At 46.8% G+C, this 23,218-nt stretch overlaps 1 protein-coding gene across 2 annotated transcripts in view; it reads right to left on the bottom strand.

Moving 5' to 3' along the window:
* The window catches only part of PLCH1 (phospholipase C eta 1), a 344,205-nt gene that overhangs the window by 11,312 nt on the left and 309,675 nt on the right, over nt 1-23,218 (bottom strand). For both annotated transcript variants that reach the window (XM_078607693.1, XM_078607694.1), the window contains exons 13-22: nt 22,220-22,306; nt 19,229-19,296; nt 16,100-16,251; nt 14,990-15,175; nt 14,105-14,212; nt 10,594-10,718; nt 8,140-8,224; nt 4,846-4,992; nt 3,823-3,902; nt 1,955-2,372 (exon numbers count right to left, since the gene is read on the bottom strand). In XM_078607693.1, coding sequence (XP_078463819.1) covers nt 1,955-2,372; nt 3,823-3,902; nt 4,846-4,992; nt 8,140-8,224; nt 10,594-10,718; nt 14,105-14,212; nt 14,990-15,175; nt 16,100-16,251; nt 19,229-19,296; nt 22,220-22,306 — 1,456 coding nt within the window. The remainder of the gene's footprint in view (nt 1-1,954; nt 2,373-3,822; nt 3,903-4,845; nt 4,993-8,139; nt 8,225-10,593; nt 10,719-14,104; nt 14,213-14,989; nt 15,176-16,099; nt 16,252-19,228; nt 19,297-22,219; nt 22,307-23,218) is intronic.

The following is a 23,218-nucleotide window of genomic DNA, read 5'->3' as shown; positions in this document are numbered from 1 at the left end:
TAGGCCTGCATCCAGTTGATAAGCAAAGTTCTCTCGACAACCTAGCAGACCGATCGGTAACACCTCACTGAGGGACCAGAATTCAGTGAAAGACGACGGGACTGGAGAAATGTGTGCCAGGATGTGGGGCGAAGCTTGCATATCAAGTTGCAGTGAATCTGAGAACCTATAGGCATCATGATGATGCCGCACGAACGTTTATCATGACGTGCGTTTATTGGATGGGTCATTACACTTCGTTACTGAAGTGTTTAACTTATGAGTAGCAAATATGTATTTTTCCCCGTTGTGTGATGTAGGATGAAGTGGTCGGTATAACTTGTTTTAACGAGTTAATCATTCTCCGAAAAAATGGATGGCTGTTTTTTTTTAAATAGGGAAATGTTGCTCAGAGTTTTTGTGCAGAAAGATAAACAACACAAAATTGCGGCCAAAAGGTTGAATATACAAAACAAAAATAGTTTCGACGTGAAATAATTTGCAAATTAGCATCAGGCATTTCTTACGGAAGCCAATTGCAACTGTGGCTTTAAACACGAAAAAATAGAGAAGGAAACGTTTACAAACTCACTTGCCATAAGCGTTAGAAATGGTGAGGATTATATAATTAAAGCTGCTCTGGCATACAGTACGCCAAAGACATTTGACGACGATTTAAAGTTTAAACACGGTGCTTATACTCGCATACACTGAGGTGTCCTGTCGCTTTTCGAATTACATTTTTGTCATATACAATGCCAATTGAAACGCATCCTATGAGGTGGCTTTGTTAAATGGAGTCATACGTGAGAAAATATATTTTCTTTCTTTTTTCCTTACACAGCCATGGAGACCCAACCAATAAAGTGCTGTCATCCTCACGGTGTGGCAGACGCATGGCAAAAGAAGGCGATTGTGCAGTTGCACGTACGAGCTCATTTTGGAAAGAAGCCGCTGGGACAAACTCGGCAACGTTCGACATTCCCATGATATTGAGCAAAGAAGCGACATTATTGCCCCATTTCCCACGATCCCTTTTCAATAACCTGCAAAGAACTGCAGCGCACTTGCTGTGCTGGACACGTGCTTCGAATTTTACGTCTGGGCTGATCCGCAAGGTCACGGACATAAAAAAAAAAAGTACAATGACATCGATAAATCAATCTCCCGCTCTCCAAAAGGGACGTGCTTCTGCCACAATCCATTCCGGCCATGCCTAGAGCCACCACGACCTATAGAGTTTCGCTGCCCAGTGCTCATTTTAGTCGGGAATCTTAGTCTGAGGCAAATTATTGAGAGAAATCCACAGACTAAGACTCGACTAAAACTTCATAGGTTGTCGTCGACCAGACTACGACTAAAATGCCTACTACATTAACACTGCTGCTGCCCTTACCACGACGGAAGATGGGGGATTTGCTCCTGATCTCCTCTATCTTTTCAGTGAGCAGTTTATCCATTTCCCTCTGCAGAGTGCCCACGGGTCTCTGCGGAGCCTGCGGGGCCCAACACGCCTCTGGCTGCAAGCCGTCAGAAGCGGCTCCGTTGCTGACGACCGAGGCCACCCGCCAGTGCACATCAACTCGGCCCTCCTCGCCGACGGGCCAGGCCTCGGCGCCGCCTACCGGGCCCCGTCTAGCCGAGTGCGACCTGCTCCTCGGCCCGAGCTTCCGGAACGACGCCGGCGGGGCCGCGTCGGACGGGGCGGCCGCGGCGGCACGACCGCCGCTCGTGCCGCGGTCCCCGACGTCCGCGTACACGAAGCTCCTCGTGGACATCCCGGAGCCCTGGTCGTCGAAGGACACGTGCCTGCGCCTCGGCCTGCCGGCCCGCCGCCGCGGAACCTCCGTCTCCCGGCAGCCAAGCTCCAGCGCCAGGCTGCACCTGACGCAGTTCTCCCCGGCGCCGAGACAACCGCCGAAGCACGCGCCCACGGGGCCGCGTGCCAAGCGAGCGCGGCCGCGGGCGTTCTTACCTCCCTCGCGGCAGCCCTCGCCGTCCGCCTGCGCCCCGCGGGAGCTTGCGTCGCGGTCGCCGCCGTCGTCTTCCTCCTGTTCTTCCGCGGCGGCGTCACGCCGCGACGGAGCCGAGGTCACCGGCGCCGCGGTCGCCGTCATCCCGTCGGCCGCGAGAGCCTCGCCGGGGTTCCCGACGGCGCCGGCGGCGGCCGAGCCGCACGCCGGCTGCTCCGCGACCTCGCCCTCCTTCTCCACGGTCACCAGCAGCGACATGGACTTGTTCTTCCTGCGGCCCTTGGCGGGGACGCTGGACGTGCGCCGGAGGAAGTCCTTGCCGAGCGAGCGCCGCCGAGAGAAGTAGGACGTGCGGCTGTCCAGCGAGCCGTGCTTGACGCTTCTCGAGAAGAGGCTCTTGAGACCGCCGACCTGTTTGATCTGGGAGAGAGGGTACAGGTATTCCGTGGCTCTCTTCTCCACCGCCCCACCACACCCCCCCCCACCACCACGAAGACCGCCACAGGCAATGGTGCACAAGCTCTGTTCTTTTAGTTGTTTCTCGTTACTAATGCATGAGCACTGCCAGAGAATAAACTGACAACAAAGGGTGGGCCATTATTGAAATATTAATTTGGTTTTGTGATGGCTTGTATGCGCGTGTTCTTTTAAGCAGTATATGAACCTTATGGCGGGAGCCCTGGGTCTCATAAGCTCCCGGCTCTCGCATAGACATTATGTTATAATGTAAAGAAGAACTTTGCTCTTTTTCACCAATGGGTTTGAAGGATGGTGGCAAGTGTTGTCTTGTTAAACTATGCTTTTAAAACTGAAAACTACTAACCTGCAGTACCTCTATTTAAATACGCTCTCGAAAAAATTATTTACACCTTTCTGTCAATCATCGTGTTTCTCGGTGTGGATTTGCGAACACACTTTGCAAACAGTACATAAAATAGTACGCGTTTTCAATGCGCTGTTCATGTTGTAACAAGCGTTTATACCAATGTTACTCTACAGAGTAGTGGGTCGCCGCTCCACTTATCCGCATTGATACGAGCGGTATGTGGGGACTAAAAAAAAAAAACCTATCTGAACAGATGCATATGCACAAGAGAAGTATTATCAAACAGGAGGCATTAACGGTGCAACGCATCTCATCTGTTAAATATCTGCAGTTAATAGGATTGTCATCGATTGATCCTGGCTGCAGACATTGGTAGGTCACACATAAGAATGAAGATAAGAGAGCAGTTTCACTGTGTTATGCATACCGTGATGACAAATAAAGGACTTAAGTCGTGTCGGCAGTTTGAGCAGCTTTGGATAAGACTTACGATCCTGCCCAAACCCGAGCATGGAGTGCATTCGCTTGTTCAGCTCTTCTGCGCATTCGTCCTCGCTGCTGCGCTTGGACACGACATGACAACAGAATTATCCATGCCAGGTGGGTCGCGGCGTTTATGTGCTTGGTGGGATGGAGTCGCCAAAAATATTTAAAATCATTACGATTTTGACTTCCGTTTATTCGGGACCTCGGGGTCCCGCCATAAGGTTCATATGTAATATGCATGTACGGGTACGGGCCTTTGCCAGTACGCTGCTGGATGAGGGCCTTCTCACGCGATACGGGTCGAGGAGGTTATATGACCATACTTCGCCATTCTGGCCAGTGCGGGGTTAGTAAAGACGAGGAAGCATAAACGTCTCAATGCTGACTTCTAAGCCTTAATCAGCATTTTATTAAGGAAGCCCCATAATTGCTAAACTAAAAAAAAAACTTATTCAATCATTACAACTTGTCTAGTGTATGTAGTTGAGCTGGCAAAAATTTGACGACGTGTTGTAGTCGACGGGGGATTTTTTTGTTTTGTTTTACAGTGAAACCAACCTTTCCAGAGAACTCCTTGATGACCACGTGCACAAAGACCGAAGCCTCCGCTACTCCCTCCAGGTACACGTGGCGATAACCTGCGGGCCTCACACAGCGTTGCGACGTCACGTCGAGCGTTTGACCGCATTAAGAATTTTCATATTTGGAACACCGCCGGCGTCGTTTCAACCCACCGCCTCAAATTTGTATTCAGTGATTTACATTATTAGTCATCGTCAGACTCAGTATTCATTTGTAGATCTTTCATGCCAGCTGGCATCTCTCCATCTGTTGGACACTCAATGGAAGTCCATATCTAGGTATGAGTCTTCTTTTTATGAGCAACCATATACAGCCCCTTGTTGTTTGAGGCAATCCGTAACTCATTGTGGCTCACTGATAAGAGCTTATAAGGACCAATATAACACCATGGGTTTACATGGCCATCTACAGTGTGATTTCCCGCACCTCCAATTAGCATGGTTGGCTACGTACGGTGCAAAAGAAATTCAACATACATATAGTGGGATGTTTCTCTGAGTGCAAATAGCAAACATGTTTTTGATGCTGTGAATAATGGGTAAAACGCTTATGTATAGGTATATATGTAGATACTACTGACTTTATTGTATGTGTAGGTATATATGCTTACAAAATACATTATTTTGCGGGAGTCGACAATTGTTGTAAACCTGTTGGATCAACTTTTTACCCCCACATCTGGGGGGGGGGGGGTCCACTTTATATAACGTTTTGATTCAGGCCTTCTGAAAGGCTCTTACAATTTAGTTGACGGACAAATGGACAAACGGAACGCCGGGCTTTTATAATAAGATATTTGATTAAGCACGCCGATGGGAATTCCGTTTCTGAATAAGCTACGGGCACGTGAAGCAAAACGTCGTGCCGAACAACACATGCTGCAACTCGAAAACACACAAGGAGCTGAACACAATGCATCATTATTCTCATGATGATGAACTGGAACAGAGCAAACACGGTGCACAGCACGGCTGCAGGAGGGGGTGCCTGCCAGCGTACCGGGCATCATGCCGTTGAAGGAGATGGTGCGCTGCCCGATGAAGTCTCGGCCGATGGGGTCGTGGTCCCACACGAGGAAACGGATCAGCGCCATCTCCGGCATGTGCAGCGTGAACACCAGAGTCTCGTCCCACACGGGGTTGAAGCCTGCTCAAGAGGCGCGCACAAAGCAGGCGGCATTACGGAGAGGCCATCTTAACGATCCTACGTTGAATTTCGATGTAAAGCTTTCGTGACTGCAGGGATTCATCTTCTTGGTTCTTTCGGTAAAGTCACGTAGAATGGAAATAATAAAAATAAAACATAATAAGATAATTCTCACGACGTTTCGGCCACAACGCAAGCGGCCGTCCTCAGGTGAAGACCAGGTCTTCACCGCGTCTCCCCGACAGACCTGGTCTTCACCTGAGGACGGCTGCTTGCGTTGTGGCCGAAACGTCGTGAGAATTATCTTATAATGTTTTATTTTATTATTTTATTATTTCCATTCTACGTGACTTTACCGAAAGAACCAAGAAGATGGATCCTACGTTGCATCGTTAGTAAGTAATGTTAATACTCAAACGGCACCGACATGAATGCACCATCCAAAACTTGCAGCGCGAGCACTGGTCACGGTGATAAGAGGGACATTGATGGGGAAGACCTTGCCAAAAGGATGGATGACAGGAGTGGGCGACAGTGGTGTTTGACCGAAGAGGAACATCACGATGGGCAGCAAGTCAGCAGCACAACGTATGGCAGAGAGAGTGGGAGAGCCATTGCCAACGAGCCACTGGCCTGTAGTCTGGGAAGGGGCGATAAGCAGCATTGTGTGAATTCACTTTGTGCTGCACAAATTCCCACATTCAAATGCAATTTGGATTTATTAGCATTCAACTGCAATGCAACCGCATTGCAAGGCGGCCTACAAAGAGAGCGTGACGTGTATCGTGGGGAGGGGGGTGGGGGTGCGGTATGTGTGCACGTGTATTTGTATGGTTCTTGTCAATCCACTGCTCAATGAAGGCCTACCGCATGAAGCGTCAGTCACAGGAGTTGTACTTCACCGTGATGGCCAGTATGGGTTTGTGAAGAGCCGGGTGAGAAGCGGTGCCATGGCAGGCACCACTCATCGTTGATGTTGGCGTCGCTGTGGCGAGATGATAACTACCTTGCCTGGTATGCAGGAGGATGGGTCCTCCGGTTTCCCCCCCCCCACAGCCCCGCATTTTGAATCAACGTGCGTTTAGAATATTTGTCTGCTATAAAATTGCTCGTCATAAGCCACTTCGTTGAGCGATCAATCGTGACCAAGTCGCTTCTGAAACAAGGGCTACGTAGCTCAGTGGGCCTTACCTGGTGAAATAAAAATAGTTTATAATTTTCTTACAGGTTTAGGCTTCTGGGTTCATCGTACATTGCGCTAACCATTGTAACACCGCTTCTGCTTATAAACCCCAGAGGAATGATGTGATTTTTTAAATGATTTATTTAACTATGTATTTTTCCTACTTTGCTTACTTTTTCATATATAGAAATGTAACAGCATATTATATCTTGGTGGAAAGAGAAGTGGAAAATTAAACGATTTAAAAACCTTTATTCCTTCAAATATTGAATAGCAGCATCCTCCTCGGTGTCAAGCTATTAAATATAATCCACTTCAAGCCCTTGTATGATGAACAGAACCCAATTCCCCCGTTTCCCTTCTTGTCTCTGAACTTTCCTCTGTATTCCACGCCCCCCGCCCTTAGGTTCTCCCTGGGCAGAATTATCGTGTCAACGTGTTCTCACCAGACTCCTTTCATGGAAGTCAACTCAGGAAGACACCTGTGGGCCATGGTGGTAAGTGTCTGAAATTCCGGGGTATAAAACCTGACCGACCCTGGAATTATATTTTGCGAGGGTTACCTGTGAGTCCGAGCCGCAAAAAAAAGAGATTGCAACAAAAACGATGTCAAAATAATACAATAAAGCCGCATGTGTATTGAAGAAAAGCTCACAAATAAGAGGAGAATGAGGCATGCTGGGAATTACACTGTGCAACAGACAGCTTGACACATGCATCAAGGAACACGTGTAAATCAGAGACATAATACTGACTGTTACTGTGTATGTTTGTTGAACTTGTTTCACGCCGTACGTAGCCAACCGTACTGATCGGACGTGCGGGAAACGGAAAACAAACTAAACGCAAAAAGCAGTTCTAAGGAAATGAGTTTTCAATCTAGATTTGAAAGTGCTTAGCTCCATTGGATTCCTAATAAAAGACCGTTCCAGACGGCCGCAGAAGCGCATCAAAAAGCACGTGATGCAGTGACCGTCTTTGTTCGATGGTTATCAAAAACCCGCTGCGAGGATGACCGTAGTTCGAGTGATGGTTTATGCTCCTTGACGTGATCAGCAAGGTATTGCGGTTCATTTGTGGCAAGCACTTTGTGTGTAACGAGCACGACCTTACGAGGGGAAGTCAGTGGGCTTGAGCAGGACATGGCTAGCGGGGAAGATGACTGATGGATGAGATGTGTGATGGAATGGCAGCCAAAATAGAATGCCCCCAAAGGGGCGACCACCGATGAGACCAGTTCCTGTGGAAGGGTGAAATTAATTGTAGCATCCCAGCAGGACTGTGAGGGATGGCGGTGGCAGTGGATAGATGACAGCTGAAAATAATGTAGTTACGACTCCCCGCGTACGCAGACTTTAAACAAGACGGTATATCTCAATGAGCCGCCACTCCATTCATGCATATTCAACTAGGATATGTCTTACACTGACAATGTGGAATTACAACATTGCACTAAAAACACCGGATGACGACAATAAAAAGGAAACACGAATGCAGATGCGTGCACGTGAAAAATGACACACGCTTGATTTGAAGCTTTCGTGATTGCAGGAATCCATACTCTTTGGTTCTTTCGGTAAAGTCACGTAGGTAAAAAAAAAAATAGCTCACGACGTTTCGATCGCCACACAAGCAATCGTCTTCACCACCTGAAGACGACAATCGTCTTCACCACCTGAAGACGATTGCTTGTGTGGCGATCGAAACGTCGTAATCTATTTTTTTTTCTACCTACGTGACTTTACCGAAAGAACCAAAGAGTTGAATTACACACGCATCAATGAATAACATTCAAGACTCTTCAGAGGGGAGAAGGTGAAAACTCCCAACACACACTGATACAGCATCACCCTCAGCTGTGAGGCCTTTGTGGAAATGCTGATAATTGTCATGGACCCTTTGGGCTTCGTGCGTTGCCTGTGTGTTTGTCAGTGTGTGCGCAATGAGCACATGCGTTTGTTTACCGTTGTCGTCGATGACTCGAGTCTGTTCCTTGCAGCAGTCAACCGGCAGCCCAATGATTTCCACCTCCACAAAGGGGTCAATGATCTGAAAGAGACGAGTAGGCCATCTCGAACGCTCTTCGACGTTGAAGCCAATGCCATTGGGAAATAAACCGATGCAGAAAGCAGTCGTTTTGGTCGACATTGAACTCGTGTTGTTATTCAAACAAAGACGGTCACCGCATCACGCGCTTTCAGATGCGCTTCTGCGGCCGTCTGGAACGCTCTTCCTTCCGATATTAGGAAGCCACTGGAGCTACGCACTTTTAAATTTAGATTGAAAACTCGTTTCTTTAGAACTGCTTTATGTGTTTAGTTTGTTGTCCTTCCCCCGCACGTCATATTAGCACCTGGCTATGTACGGTTCAAAAGAAGTTCAACATAGAAGGGAAGTAATAAAATAATAAAAATAAAACATAAAATAATTATTTAAAACATAAAATAATTATTTAATGTGTTTTTTTTCCCTTCTACGTGACTTTACCGAAAGAACCAAGAAGATGAATCCCTGCAGTCACGAAAGCTTTAAATCGAAATGTAAAAGTTCAACATACATACATGCATAGGAGGCTTCGACTTACAAGTCAGGGGCTGACTGAGAGGGGGAGGAGGGAGTGAGGGAGGCAGGAGTCTGGACTAAGGCTACCTAAAGTATGAGAACAGCAGCAGCTGCTGCATAGAGATGCTATAGCGGAGGGGATTGAACACAAGGAGGATTAGTTAAACACGCAAGTGCAGGTTTAAATCCTGTAATATATATATCTTCCAAACCTCATATAATCTGACAATTGAAAGAGCTTTTTGATATCTCTCCTATGCCTTCTTTATATACCTTTGTCGCAGTCTTCTTTGTATTACAGGCCTCACTGGCTGGCATCTGCTTAACAACTGAGATAAAACCGGTTGCAGTGCTGGCTGCTCTGGTTCTCTGTTCCTGGATGTGAGTGAATACGCTCAGGTATGTAGGTGTAGTGACGCCGGCACACGTTCTTGCTTTACTCACGAGCCTTTATTGTGGACACTAACACTAATTCTAGGCCCGGTGTAACAGGCCGTAGTATACCCCCAGGCCGTAGTGTACCCGGGGTTAAAACGGCCTAGGCTAGATTATACCCGGGAATATTATGGCCTAGGCCAATTTATACTCTGGGGTATATTATGGCCTAGGCCAAATTATGCCCCTATAGGCCAAATCATACCCCCATGATAGTAATAGTGTTGAGCGATATACACATGAATTCGCTGTGGCCATGATCTCGGCATCTGTTGCCCAGACTCTATCACGAGAGATGCCAGAGGTGTGCACATATTCATTGACATCTTGGTCCAAGTAGTCCCGTAGTTCTTAGTTCCTAACCCTATTCCGTGACTTCCGGCAACACTTCAATGGAATTACACGCGTATTCCACTTCACTGGCTTCGACTGCTTCTAAAAATGCTTCAATTGATCAAATTGAGATTCTTACTTCCATTGATACGCTTTTTAGATATTGATTGCAGTTCGTTGTCGGCTGTTCTCTGTATGGATAATTGCCTTTGAACTTTCACATGGGGCATGTTCTGGCCTGGAGGGCTATGGTCTGGCCCAGTCTAGTTTAAACCCCCGGGGGGTATAGTTTAGCCTAGGACACTTTATCCCCCCGGGTATGCTCTAGCCTGGGCCAAACTATACCCGGGTTTAATCGGGGCAAGAGTTATTTTAGCCTGTTACACCGGGCTTCGGTTCTTGATGCTTGAACTTCGTCTTCTCTCCAACTGTCCCTTGTCCTTTTGCGCTCCCCTTTTACATTCCTCGAGCCCCCGTTCTCGAAGGTTTGCTCACCCCATTTCCCTCGGGCGATCCTCCTCCTTCTTCTCAAGCGGTTGTCAGTCGTTACCCCGACAGTCCATCCTCGTTTCCCCGCCTTTTACGTTTGAATCTCTCCACCAATCAGTTCAACTCTCTGGCCCTAACCAATCCTGTTTGAGGCCTCCCTGCACCAAACAGAGGCCCTTAAAACACTTCTTGGCTGCACTAAACAGACGTCCTTAAAACACTTCTTGACTATCCATTTGCACACGTACCGTGTCAGATAAGTGGTTTGTTGTTTTCTGTCTTTACATATGTATATGTATGCTGAACTTCTTTCGCACCATACATAGCCAACCGTGCTCATTGGAGGTGCGGGGGCAAGACAAGAAACCAAACACGAAAAGCAGCTCTAAAGAAAGAAGTTTTCAATTGAGATTAAAAAGTGCATAGCTTTAGTGGCTTCCGAATATCAGAAGAAAGATCGTTCCAGATGTCCGCAGAAGTGCATCTGAAAGCGTGCGATGCGGTGACCATCTTTGCTCGATGGTGATCCAAAAGCCACTGCTGTGAGGATGACTGGAGCTTGCGTGATGGTTGACTAGATCAGCAAGGGAGACACTCACCTCTCCTCTGTCGCCAAGCATGGAGTCTGGGGGCTTTGGGAGTTGCTGCCCACTGATCACCTTCACGATGAGCTGGGTCTTGGGGTAGCCTGGCAAGGGGTCTTCTGAGAATGGGCGGAAGGTTCCTAAACACACCCCAAACACGGAGACACCGGCGCTGCTCTATATACCCAACGTAGCAACACTCGCCACACCGTTTGCAGAAAAAGTAATGCTTATATGTCACGTTATTGATGCTTAATGCGCTTTACTATGAAGGACAATTAAAACAGTATTACTATTCATCATTGTGGTGCAGGGCCTAATATAAGTGATGCTTAAAAAAATTAGACACGTTTGTTTTTTACAACAATCCAGAAACACATGCTAATTATTCACCAATTTATTTACCACGTAATATGATTCTGAAAGTCTTTCCTGAGGAGTCGGTGCCCGGTGTATTTTGTTTTCCTGTGTGCGGTGGATCCAATTCACGTGGTTACTACAACGGCTACGAATGAAGAACCGCAACAGTCTGGAGAGTTTTCCTGGATGCCGTAACAAAACGCCGCAAGGCCACTTCAGGTTCGATGGAACTCCAAAAAAATCAGAGGTTGATGTAAATCAAATAAATAAATAAAAATCGCGTTTTGGAGAAGACATCCTCTCAAGCTGTGAGCAGCTGGGGACGCCCAAAGGTCACGCTTGCGCGCGCGTGGATTTCGGCGGCGAGCCTTGTTGCGAATTCTGCGCCGAAGAAAATGACAACGCGTCCTCTCAAACGGTGCCCTTTCTAGCGCGGCGAGCCACCCTTCAACACGCGCGCGCAAGTTGGCAACGGCGCGTCTTCACGTCTTCCTCCCTTTTTGTTTTTTGGCGGAGAAAAAAAAAGTCCCCGTGCGACCCTTTTTTTTTACCGCCAACGCGTCTGGCGCGACGAGTTAAAGCGGTCACCTGACGCAGCGGCTCCGCGCGTGGCTCAGTGTGGGCAGCGGAGGTTGGCTGTAAGTGTCGCATGAAATCCACTGTGTGTGGGTGTCGAACACGGCCGTCTGCTGTAGGGGCACCTATCGCTGGCACAAGTTGGCTACCGTATTCCTCGGATTAGAAGATGCTCTTGAAAGTCAGGCACACCCCACCCCCCTCCTCCCTACAAAAAAGAACCTGTGTCCGGGCGTCAATAAAGCTGTACGAATCTGGTCGCACACCTGCCCGGATGATATAAAACCGTACCTCAACCTTTGCTTTAAAATAAGAGAGAGCACGATAGTGCGTCTCACAATCAAGAGAATACGTGAAGTGAGGGCTTGGAATTGTATTTTTTTTCATAAACTATACGTCCTCGTGTAGGCTTTGGAAATTCGTTACAATTAATATTGAGTCACCTGGCAAGTACGCGGTGGGTTGTTTATTTTGTGACCAATCTGATGTGGGTTTCTTTGTGCATGGGGAACTCAAATTTGTATCGTTTATAAAAACAAGAATAGACAATCATTTCCATTTTGTTATCCTAACATCGCCCAACGACGTTATGCATAGATCCACTTCCTGAGACTGAGAGGGGCTTTCCAAAATAACATTCAAATCATTTAATTAAAAACTTTTTACCATTCCTTGTAGAGGAAATCGCATTGCCATTACCAGCAATTCTAAAGAGTCATTTTTACTTTCAAGTCAGGCCAAGGTCAACGTGCCCACAGGCTCAAAGGAGCAATTGGCTTTTTGCTCATCCCAGCTGGTGAATGTAGCCCACAATATAAGTTCCACAATCGTATGACAGGGATATTGACCCGTCCCAACTGTGAAAAAGAGCTTTATAGCTCATCGGATTAATTATTAAAATAAGAATAAATAGTCTCATTATGAAAAATAGTCTTATCAGTTTCTTCCATAGGACAGCCACTGTTCACTGCCCAGATAGTGGTAAACGTTGGATCAAACCTCGTTTGAGCTGATTGCAGACTGGGATTTAGACTTGCGCCTCTGACCTACGTAACCCGAAGTTTGTTGCATTGTGCGTAGTTATGACGGTGATGCTCGAGGTGCAGCCCTGCAAGGTTTTGCTTTCGTCACTCCTGGCGGAAGGGCACCCGCTTGAGGAAACTTGAAAACAACCTTTACTCAATCCAGGATAGCCAGACATCTTAGACAAATACAAAGATCCCCGTGTAGCCTTAACAGGCTGCTGGGGCTAGTGCTGTTAGCGAGCACCTATGAAGGCCAGAACGGCACACGAGGGGGTAGGTGGCAATGTTTACACACCGCACAAGGTAATCTTAGAATAGGTGGCAGGACCAACACTTTACGTTATCACAGGCGACCTACCAATTTACTAACTATGATGTCCTCATTGATATTGCAGGATGTAGAGAGGTTTGAGGGTTTCAAGAAATAGCCCCAATGTTATTTCAACTGTCGTGCCAGAAAATTACGGTGCAAAATAAGTTCAACGTGCATACGTACAGGAAATAAAACCGGAAACCTCTGCATTGAAACACGAGTGTGCTGACCGTGACACTGCTGCAGCATCAATGGTGGTGATGATGATCATGAGATATACATATACAAAACATGTACCCATGGCCATACACCATGGGAAGGGGAGTAGAGTTAAAGATTGAATGTACGTGTGTATGTTGAACTTCTTTCGCAACATATACGCATCCAACCGTGTTAATCGAAGGTGTGGGGGAAGGACAACAAAATAAACACAAAAAGCAATTCTAAAGAAATGAGTTTTCAATCTAGATTTGAAAGTGCATCGCTGTAGTTGCTTCCTAACATCTGAAACTGATGAAAGGATATAATAATGAAAGGACAAAGGAAACGGGAAGGGAAGAAATAAAGGATGTGAAATGAGAGAAGTATGTAAAAGGAACAGATAAGCGGCACCAAAGGGTCAGGAGAGATGGGGATAGGGAAGAAGAGGTGACATTCGTGCCTTGCGATAGACGCAGAAGATGGGGAGAGGGGGAGGGATGCAGGGTGGGCGTGGCCAAGCAGAAGTCACGTGAATGACGGGAGGCTTGAGCTGATACATGTGTAGATATTCTTAGGTTTTTTCAGTAAAGTCACGTAGGTAAAAAATTAAAATTAATAAAAGTAAAATAAAAATAAAATAAAAATCACGACGTTTCGGAGGCAACACAATCCTCCGTCTTCAGGTGGAACCGTCACAGCACGACAGCTGTTATCAAGTGAGAGAAATTCCAAGAAACAGTATTTGTATATATACTGGTTGAGGGTGGGAGGAGCCAAGGTAGGCCCTGAATATTATTTTTGTGAGGTTCGGTGCGGCTGAAGCACGCTGTTAGGAATGAGCCTTTGTTGCGTAAACTAGGTGCAGATGATGTAAAGGTGCGTGTAAAAGGGACTGAGCCTTTTTGTTATGTAGAGAGGATGCGGCTTTATTTTTATTTTACTTTTATTATTATTTTTTTTACCTACGTGACTTTACCGAAAAAACCTAAGAATATGAATCCTTGCAGTCACGAAAGCTTCAAATCTAGAATGTGTGTAGATATTTATGCACCATCGAAAATGCAGTCGGGCTTGAGGACGTATCCGCAGTTGCCATTGTCCATGAAACGAGCCCTGTTCATCTCCATGACCCGTCCACTTGTCTGATAGTTCAGAGCCACTGGAAGGAAAAGCATCGAGACGCACACGCACGGAATTCAAAACCATTCGTTTGGCAGCAACACGAGATGACAACCCTGCAGATCCGCAGGGCCTCGATACCCGGCATTGCTGTCTCAGCATTGTACATTAAAGTGGAGACTAAAACCACCTCTGGTTACGATTCAGGGGGGTCACAATTTGGTTCAAGAATCGAATCTTTACTGTGTTATTTGCCAGTGTTTGTTTGTGTCGTGTCCTTAGTCCATTTCTTTGGTCCCATCAGCTAAAGGTAATACGGTAATAGCGTACAGTGTGATATAATTTGCATGAATAGTATTCATATTTGCATGAAGAGAATATCTGCTCCTATGACATGATGCATGCATCATGAGCCCAATATGTTATTTTAGACAATCATCATTTTCATCAGCCATTATCTATCCGCTGCAATCCCACACAAGTCCTGAGATGGTAGAAACAATCCCGCTCCCGCACATGAGCTAATCTCATCGCTCTGTCTCCAAGGTGTTCTCTCCATTGGCTACCATTCTATCACCAATCTCATCCACCCTCGCCACAAACGATAGCTCAACGAAGTGGCTTATCACGTGGACATTTTTGTAGCAGCCAAATACTCTAAACGCACGTTGATTCTAAATGTGGAGGGAAAAAACCACACGACCACGGGGAGAACATGCCAAAATCACAGATGATTGCCTGTTACGTTAGCCTTGGCTGGGAATCAAACATTTGCACGCAAAAATTCTCCCCCTGGGTAAATGGGCGATGTTCGCACCCATCTGGCAGCCCACGTTCCAGTAGGGCTGCGGGTTGAAGTTGCTGGAGTCGACGCGGTAGGAGGAAGGGTAGATGCGTGAGAGTTGCCGCTGGTTGAAGGCAAGGAACGCCTGCGATTTCTGCTGCAGCATTTGGCTCGCCTTGTTCTCACTGAAGGACGACACTTGCCAGCTGCTTGCCACCGCTGCAGACAGACAGAGAGAGAGAGACAGTGAAATTCCCCCTCGCGAGGTTTCGAGACATCAACACAGCCTGTACACGAATATACAACAATGTGATCACTTTGAAAATAGGACACAATAATTTAAAAAAATTACAGCCTGAAAAGCTTTACATTCGAACAAGCGTTGGATCGTGTTCATCTCCAATGGGGTTGTTATGTGCCAGCGGTGGAAGTTCATCATTGCCATCTCCGCAGAAACCGCTGTTGAATTCCCACGCAAAGCAGCACCCATTTAATTGACCCCGACGGGGATGTGAAATCATGGCCCTTCCTACTGAAAGTTAAGTGGTCTAACCACAGAACTGCCCAGCTGGAGTGGATTAACACTGCATTACCCCAGATACGAAAAAGAAACAGCGGTCTTTTAATAACACACATTTTTTAGGAATTCATCAGAATCAGAATATGTATTTATACTGGAGGAAGTCGATGAGCTATAAAGCACTTTTTTCACAGATGTCCATTTGGGATGGGTCAGAAAGTTCAAACTACAAACAATACAAAAACACAACAGGAGTGCAATTTAAAGGAAAGGTAAACAAATCACAAAAAAAATAAGAAAAACATTTACGATTTTTATTTTACCCGGTAAGGCCCACTCAGCTATTATCTTTTTTCATAAGCGACCTGGCCACAAATGATAGGTCAACGAAGTGGCTTATCACGTGGATATTTATAGCAGCCAAATACTCCAAAACGCAAATGTGTAGGGGAAAACCGGAGGATCCGGAGAAAAATCCACTCGACCACGGGGAGAGAGACAAGCAAACTCCAAAAATACAGCAGACGTCACGGTCGGGATCGAACAGACGACCTCCTGCAAACCAGGCGAGGGAGTTAACATCTATCCACAGCGGCGCCCAGGGGACTCTAGCCTCCGCGTACCGTCGTGATCGACGTCGTGCACGGCGACGGAGCGCGTGTACTGCACCAGGTCGGACAGCGCTCGCGACAGCTTCATGGTTTTGCCCGGACCACGGCGAGGGGAGGCGCGGTGCGAGCAGCTGCCCCGGCTCTCCTGCCCATTGAGTCGGGCGCTGCGCACGTGGTGGGGGGCAGAGGGGCAGGAGGGTTAGAGAGACGAGCGGGGGCGTTACGCACGGGGACCGCCACAGAGGTTCGTGCTGGAGGCCCTGGGGCAGACCGCCCACGTGGGTCACCTCCTTGCACCATCCGCAGACGCGCGCAGTGGGGCCCTCTTGCGTGAGACCTGGTCATGAAGAAATTGAACATTTAAGCTGATGGCTGATCTATAATGTCAATGCCAGATGTATCACCTTGTAGACAGCATGTGGCTCTGCTGTCTACACGGTGTCCTGATCGAGATTGAAAACTCTTTAGAAGTGCTTTTAGTGTTTAATTTATTGTCCTTCCCGCACACCTCCGATGGCTATGAAAGAAGTTCAACATATTTACATGATCTGTCCACTGATGATGGGAGCACATTTGAAATGTGCACGGTGATCCATTGAGTGACAACCCACTGATTTTTAATGACCCTTGTTCTTCTCAAAAGGTGATTGAATGTTGCGGAAGCAATGGCTTTGTATCCTACAGAGGGGAGTGTTCCTAGATAAGAGGGTATCGAGATTGATGGGAGACACGTGGAGGCTTTTGAAATGCATGTGTTGTTTTCTCTCGCATTTCTCCCTCGTCATTTTAGTGGCGCATCTGTGGATCGATCACCCGGTACGTGGTGAACAATAGCAAACAAGGGGATGGACATGTATGCCTTCTTGTCAACACCCATGCTGGGTGCATGTATGTGGAACTTCTTTCGCACCGTACGTAGCCACCCGTGCTAAGGGCCTCCCCATAGGTCGTGGGGTCATGGGAATTATTTGACCATGGGGGCTGGTGAAAGTGGGCAGCATGTAAGTGGGAGCATACTACAGTACAGCAATGGATTATTCTTGCACTGCCCTCTGCCGTTCACGAAGATAAAGGTGAGAACACGCCAATACAAATACAACTAATGTAATGGGCTGAAGTGGGTGGGTAAAGTTAGAGGTTTTTATTTGGAATGGAAGACCACTGCAGAAGAGCAGACTCATTGGTTACTATTCTTATAAGCACATACAATATGGCACGAAGTCTACTATGTGCGAGTGTCACCAATTACAAGATTAGGCCATTAGGTGTCAGTGTCACAATTTGACAAATTGTAGCAAACATTTTTTGAAGAAAGCGAGAATTTAAATTACATTGTCTTCATTTGGCTAAACAAAGTATGTGTGACCTTTAAAATGGCCTTAAGTGAACATATCCTGTACATATAACCCAATAATCACATGTAATTAGATGATTGGCATTGTAGTACTGTAGCAATGTAGTAATTTTATGACAGCTCATGACGGTAACAATACCAAAAAGTCTCAATTTGTAAACGCGTGGATGCAAAAATGTTCCGTCGCTTTCAAAGCGAGAGAACAACTCAGCGATGCAAGGAAGCAGACGAGTAACGGGAAGCACCAAATCCCGCTCCTCCCCCCCACCCACCACATCTCTGCGGTCCTCTCTATATAAAGATGTTCTCTACTATTAATGAATGTTAATGAATGTTGCCAGTGGGGCAACACTACATCCGATGCAGATGGAACAGGTGGCGTCCACACTTTGCTGGACCGTGTTCTCCTGGCAAGCCACGGCGTGGCACCTCAACGTCAACGGGGAAGGCAGTTTCGCGACGTTCGTGTGATCCACCGACCCTTCCCTCCAAAGTGCTGACTTGCAGGCGCGCGTAGCCACCGCCGCCCGACGGTGATTACGATCGTGCGCGTTAAGCCAATTGTGCAGAAGAGCCTAGTGCCGTTAAAAAAATAATCAATTGCTCATCTCTGCAATGTGCCACATAGAAAGAAGAAGATCGTGATGATGATGTTGATAGGGACATTTGAGACAAATATTAAAGTGCAAAGTCCAACATTTGTATCACTCGATCGCTCGCACGTTCGCTGCCATGAGGATTCGCGACATGACAGTGCGATAATTGGCACCCTTTCAGCAGGCGGGAGATTTACTTTCAGACTTTGGCATGCCCCAACTTTTATGTCAAAAAACCGAAGTTAATAAAAGCAGATTACAAAGGAGGTCAATAGCAGGCACCCAATTAATTTTTTTTAAAGAATCTACAAGGTTACTTCTCCCAAGAAATCAAACTTCGACGGTGACATGCACACCCAATCTTTTCTCGATGTCACAGAGTGCACAATTAATCAGCATGTGTGAAACAGTGAATGCAAAAGTGTCAAAACGCGTTTTAGCACGCGATATGGCGTATAATAAAACACGCACACGCTGCAGCGTTGTCTGCACTTAGCGGCCACTTAAATGCTGCCGCTGGCGTCACGGTTTGCACACACTGGGCTTGCAGTCCAGAGGGTTGCAAGTTTGATCTGTAAGCACGGCATATGAAACTATGGTGTCCACACCAAGCAATTAGTCGATTGGCAGGCCGCGTGCGGTGGGGTAAAGTGTTGGGTAAAAACAAAGATGCCACCACCTGATGACTTCAAGTGAAACACATGCTAGCTCAACATCAGGTAGAATAAAAGGGAATTCGAGCCAAATACCTGCCGTTGCGCAGAGGACTCTATGTAAAATAATGTTAATCTTTGAGCCTTTCACAATTTTAAATACCATACATATCTCATCTTTCCATGGTGTAATCATATGAATGCTAGCTATTGCACGTGACAGTTTGCCTCAAGGGCTTCTAACAGGAAAGGACTTCGGCATTAAAAAAAGAATTCAACTTATTTTTTCTATATAAGTATGTTGAACATGTTCGCTATCATCTCAACACACAATGCCAAACGGACTCTAATAGAATGACAGACAAGGCGTGTTTACAATGCCACTCTGGCGATGCGTTGCCGAGCGCGGATACGCTTTTTACCGATGTACTCTTGAGATCAACTCGGTAGCACTCCGTCCGCCAGATTAACCTAGTGCCCTGTATACGTATAAAGTTACGTAAGTCGATAACGAGTGCTGTGGTGCAATAGCTCTCACCAGTCCGACTGAGTGCCATTCTCTTGCTCGGCTTCGTCAGCGGCGACTTTTGGCTTCACGTTCCGTTTCTAAATCAGAGGAGAGTGCAAAAGAAACTGACATTACCGCCCCACACGTTAACATTCACAACCAGATTTACGCGTAGGCTCTCGCGACCAATATTATCCATAATCGAGGTTTTTTTGGATTGGATCGCGTAAATATAAACGTGTTTGTTAAACCCGCCACCACCCGACACAGTCAATTATTAAGGTGTGTCACGTAAACAGAACGTGCCAATTCGTTACTAGTACAGCACACCGGTGTGCTGAATTGACAATTCTGGCTGTCGCCTGATGAGGCTGGTTGTAATTACTGGTGAAACTTTGTAATCAAATTGTAAAATGTTGTGGGTCTACTCGCCAACACACCAGTGTGCTGACATAGTCACTGATTGTCATGTTCTGTTTACATGACAAACTAATTGGCTGTGTCGGGTGGTGGTGGGTTCAACAACACATTTATATTTACAACATCTAACAACAACAAAACCTATTTTATGGATTAACAACCAGAGATGTATGACGATGCTATTTGGTGATCGAGAATTAACACATTCCTGCTGCGGAGGGAGCTGGTAGGAACGTTGGGTTGCTCGGTCAATGGCCAAGGTCATCGGCGGCGTGGTGTATTCCGCAAATATGCCCGACTGTGAGGGCGGGCACAAGCCGGCGTGAGTAGGTTAAACGTTGAGTTTTATAAGGGCACCACGGGGTGACCAGCCCCTCCCCACCCAGCCCCACCCCTCCCACCCCCCCACCCAGCCCCACCCTCCCCACCAAGCCCCTCCCCACCCAGCCCCTCCCCACCCGCCCCACCCTCCCCTCCCCACCCAGCCCCTCTCCACGCTCCTCTCTCCACCCAGCCCCTCCCTCCCCACCCACACCTCCCGGCACGACGGACACAATAATCCCCTGTGGGCCGGTGCAACCAGGAGGTTCCTACCAGTATAACCCTTTCATGGAGATAACCTGCATGATCTGAAACAACTACCAACAGCATAACGCATATGTATATGCGACTGGCATTTGTTTTACTCTGAAACGACTCTTGGTCCACCGCAGAGGTTTGCTTTCAAAACGCGTCAGAGAGGACGTCCGGGGTGGAGGGGGAGACGTGTACACACGCTCACAGATCATCACATCGCACCACCGTGAGGGACAGCGACAGTTTATGGAGGCCCGCATCCAGCAGCGGATCAATTGTGGATGAGGATGGCGATATGATTAAGTTCTTGGTACGGGCTGTCTGTTGTCACCGCTCTCAAATCTCCCACTTAGGCACGGAACCGGCAGTGTTACTAATTTAGCACGTGCCAGTTTTGTTAAGGCCATTAATGCAGTCGGCACAGGATCCAAATAGCTTGCGCAGACGCAGCATCCACAGAGACAGCGATTTTGCAATAAAACACACGCGGCATTTTATGTGACAGCTAAGCCACCGTCTCAACGAGGGGGGGGGGGGCATTGCCGTGCTTATATAACGGTTTTGATGAATGTTTTCACATTGACTGAGATTAGACGTTGTGAGATGTGGCTGGGCGCCTCGGGGGGGATGATTCTACCGTGTTGTGAGCCGGTCCGCCACCGCCACTGCGATGCTGAATGTGAATCTGGGCAGACATCCGTGATTAAACCAGATTCTCCAGTGTAATAAGTTGAAGGTCTCTGCTCAGTCGCGAATGCCTGCGTACACAACCCCCCCACCCCCCCACCCCATCCAAACTCTAATTGAGGAATGTATATATACAAGGTGCTTAAATAAAACGTGAACGATTATATGGGACTCTCGTTTTAAATGGGAAAAGAACGGAGAATACACTGTAACATGATTTAAGAAATGTATGTTAATAGTTTAAAATAGTCAAAGAGTCTCCACTTGTTCGCCATCATTGTCAACGCGTTGCCTGGAATCTTCTCCAGGTGGTCTCCAGAGCCCGGAGGCACATTTCTTCGTGGAATTGTAGCAAATTCTCAGAAGTGTTCACATCTTTTTCGAAGCACCCTGTATGTAAAGTGTGTGTATGTTGAACTTCTTTCGCACCATACGTAGTCAACCGTGCTGATCGGCAGTGAGGGTGAAGGACAGCGATCGAAACACAAAAAGCAGTTCTAAAGAAATGAGTTTTCAATCTAGATTTGAGAGCGCATCACTTTAGTTGCTTCCTAATATCTGAAACGAATTAAATGATATAATAATGAAGGGACAAAGGAAACGGGAAGGGAAGAAATAAAGGATGTGAAATGAGAGAAGTATGGAAAAGTAACAGATAAACGGCACCAAAGGGTCAGGAGAGATGTCGCCAGCAACAAACTAAATGGGAAACTATTGAATCAAGTGCACATTAACGACTGTGACACGTGCAAAAATTGAACAAATAAGCAGAGATCTGTGCAAGATTAGAATAACATTGATGGACAAAAAAAAAGAACACGTGCGTGAGAGAAAACGTATGAGAGTTACACAAAATATATTCACTTGCTGAGAAGAGTAGTGGGACAGAACACGCCAGCAGAAAAAAACTTTACGTCGGATTGCCAGCCAAAGTAGGGGAACTCAACCGAGAAGACATCCTCTGCCAAGAAGGAGCGATGAGATTCGCCCGTGGATTACTAAGTCACAGTTCTCCGTGAGGCGGCAAAGGCTTGGGGGAGGCTTTCATCCAAAATTGCAATGAGCATGGCTGATGACGACGGTGATGGTGATGATGATGGTGATGAAACCTTAACGACTAGAGTCGTTACGGTGCACGAAGCAGTGCCAATCACGTGTTGACTGGAATAGGCCAATTGCAGTGACTCCCGCGGCGTTCTATATTGCCATCATCCAGGGCCACTCACTGCCGAGCAATCCTGTTAGAGTTCCAGACAGATGCATTTTCCATAAGGACGCGTGCGTCAGTGATTTGCGTTTGCGTAACATGCGGGCTAAAAATCCACTATCAAGGGTTACCTTTTCCTTTTGAAATGCTCGGATGATGGAGCGTCTCTTTCTCACGGCAAACTCCTCCGTTACCTCTGTTCCCTCCGACTTCGGCAGCTGCAGTGAAGCGAGAATGTTAATAATCAAACGAGCTTAAATAACGGTTAAAGCCAAGGTGTCTCCCTGCTCAAGCAAGCAAGCAAGAGGCAAACCTTCTGTTCAAATGACGTCCCTTTGATTCGTAAATGTTCTACATTTCTATGATCAGGAGCAGTCACAAAAAAAACACAACTGGTCAAATTTTATCACAAACCGGTGCCATTTTTAATTAGTTGATGATGGGCTGCATCAACTTCTAACTGGGATTTCGACTCGCACACAATTGTGAATCATCTGTACAAGCAGTGGCCAGAACAAAACCTGCGTAGCTTCTCCAGGAGCTGGCAATGTTTGAATCCTGAGTGTTATTAATTTCATTTTTTTGTCCAACGTGACTTTACCGAAAGAACTAAGAGTATCTCCCAGGTCACCATTTCGTGTGGCACACGTTGTACTTAAAACCTGTTTCGATCTTTGACTCTTTAGCCCCAATTATGCCAATGGGTAAAGTTTAGCCTCGAAGTTCAGCTGTATCCCCACTGAGAGGCGAGCCAAAATTTGCATTTAACACAAAGAAGCGGGCTCATTTTCATAAGCATAAACATGTCCAGCTGTACCCCCCTGCTGATCTTGAGAAAATTATATTTCAGTGAATATTCCTGTGGGAAATTATACAAGGCCATGTGTCTCACTCTTCAATGCAGACGCAGGCACGCCAACTCAAGAAGGCAGCTTCTCACTGTTGCACAGTGTTTCAGTTGTTCTCAATCAGCACTTCCAGTTGAGGTTATGCCATCACGTTTCATGTTTAATTTTACAATATGTATCCCACGTTTGTAAGTGTACATGCAGTATCTAAGTCTTAGGTTAAAGCTATTGTCTTTATGCAGATACTAATAATAAAATGCATCATGTACTTGTTTTATTATA

The sequence above is a fragment of the Lampetra planeri genome, chromosome 28 (assembly GCF_965212315.1).
Source record: "Lampetra planeri chromosome 28, kcLamPlan1.2.h2, whole genome shotgun sequence".
Classification (NCBI taxonomy): Eukaryota; Metazoa; Chordata; class Hyperoartia; order Petromyzontiformes; family Petromyzontidae; genus Lampetra; species Lampetra planeri.
The sequence above is the reverse complement of the archived record's forward strand: the minus strand, read 5'-3'. Positions and strand labels throughout refer to the sequence as shown.